General features: G+C 33.3%; 1 protein-coding gene across 1 annotated transcript in view; it reads right to left on the bottom strand.

Moving 5' to 3' along the window:
• LOC106870489 (dynein axonemal heavy chain 12) overlaps positions 1-1,367 on the bottom strand; it is a 262,917-nt gene that overhangs the window by 167,722 nt on the left and 93,828 nt on the right. The window contains exon 30 of the mRNA XM_052971523.1: positions 347-469. Coding sequence (XP_052827483.1) covers positions 347-469 — 123 coding nt within the window. The remainder of the gene's footprint in view (positions 1-346; positions 470-1,367) is intronic.

The raw sequence follows: 1,367 nt of genomic DNA on the forward strand, positions 1-1,367 counted from the left end.
TATATATATATATATATATATATATATATATATATATATGTAGGCTCCCAAGATGAGTTATTGTAGAACATTTCTGATTGCCCAATTTTTGGACAAACTTAGGCAATGCTGAGTTGAAATCATTGGACAGATCCATTGTCTGGCACAAATTTACAGAAGAAATTAATTTCTCCACTAAAATTGCTGTTTTATAGTTGATAAGTATGTAGACAAGCAGATTTACATTTATTTAATGAGAGAAATAAACTGAGAGGTTAGTGATGCAAAAATTTCAATGACAGTATCAATTTCACCAATCTCAGAGGTCTAATTCCACCAGCACAACTGATTAAAGAAATAAAATTACCTGAATGTAGCTTCTCATACGTTTGCTGTCTATGTCTTCTTTAGGGGGAGATCTAAGCAGCAACATGTCGACCAGCTTCATCAGAGACACAACAAGGCTGGCTTGACTGGTTGGCACGTACTCCTGAAAAATGAGATTATATTCTAAACATGTGAATATTTTTGTAGTTAACCATTTGTTAATAGAGGTTAATACTAGTTTCTGCCGTTTTACTTTCGTCTGTAAACATGAATTTAATATTTAATAGTCTGAAAAACTACAGTCAAATTATAAGCAACTTATTGCAAACATTCAGGGATATTTCATATTGATATCACTTGCTATATTGATTTTTATGATTTTAAACATTTTATGTTGTTAATTTTTAATAACTCAAATAATACCAATGTGCAAATTAGCACAGCCACACATTTTGGTAAATGTTTAATAATTCTCAAAAACTACCAATATGCAAATTACCACACCCACGCATAAATTAGGAAATGTTTTCTCCACAACCAAAAGTTGTTTTATTACTTTTCAGTAACAGCAGAGGGATTTAAGTTAAGAAGAGTGACGTGGGATTTAAAAAACATTTGAAATTACATCAAAGCAAATTGTTATAGTAGCATTACACAGCTAAGACAATCAATTGCCTCCTTGCTCATGTCATTGATATTTATACTTCAGTCATTATAAATGCAGGCATAGCAGCAAGGTTAAGAAGTTTGCTTCCCAGCCATGTTTTCAGATTCAGTCCTACAGTGGCAGGTGTCTTCTACTGAAGTCCAGGGCCAACCAAAGCCATGTGAATGGATTTGGTGAATGGAAACTGAAGGATGCCCAACGTATGTGAATATATGTGTGTGTGTATATATACATATACCTAGATAGATAGATACATTCCTTTTATTAGCCACACAGGGCTCAACGAAGATGGGACAAATACAATGTAGAGCTTTTCTTTTTGGGAGGGGGAAGGAAAAAAAAAAAAAAAAAGCCGATCAATTGGGATCGTGTATCACACAGTAATGTTCTCATG

Source organism: Octopus bimaculoides, chromosome 11, assembly GCF_001194135.2.
Source record: "Octopus bimaculoides isolate UCB-OBI-ISO-001 chromosome 11, ASM119413v2, whole genome shotgun sequence".
In the NCBI taxonomy this organism is placed as follows: Eukaryota; Metazoa; Mollusca; class Cephalopoda; order Octopoda; family Octopodidae; genus Octopus; species Octopus bimaculoides.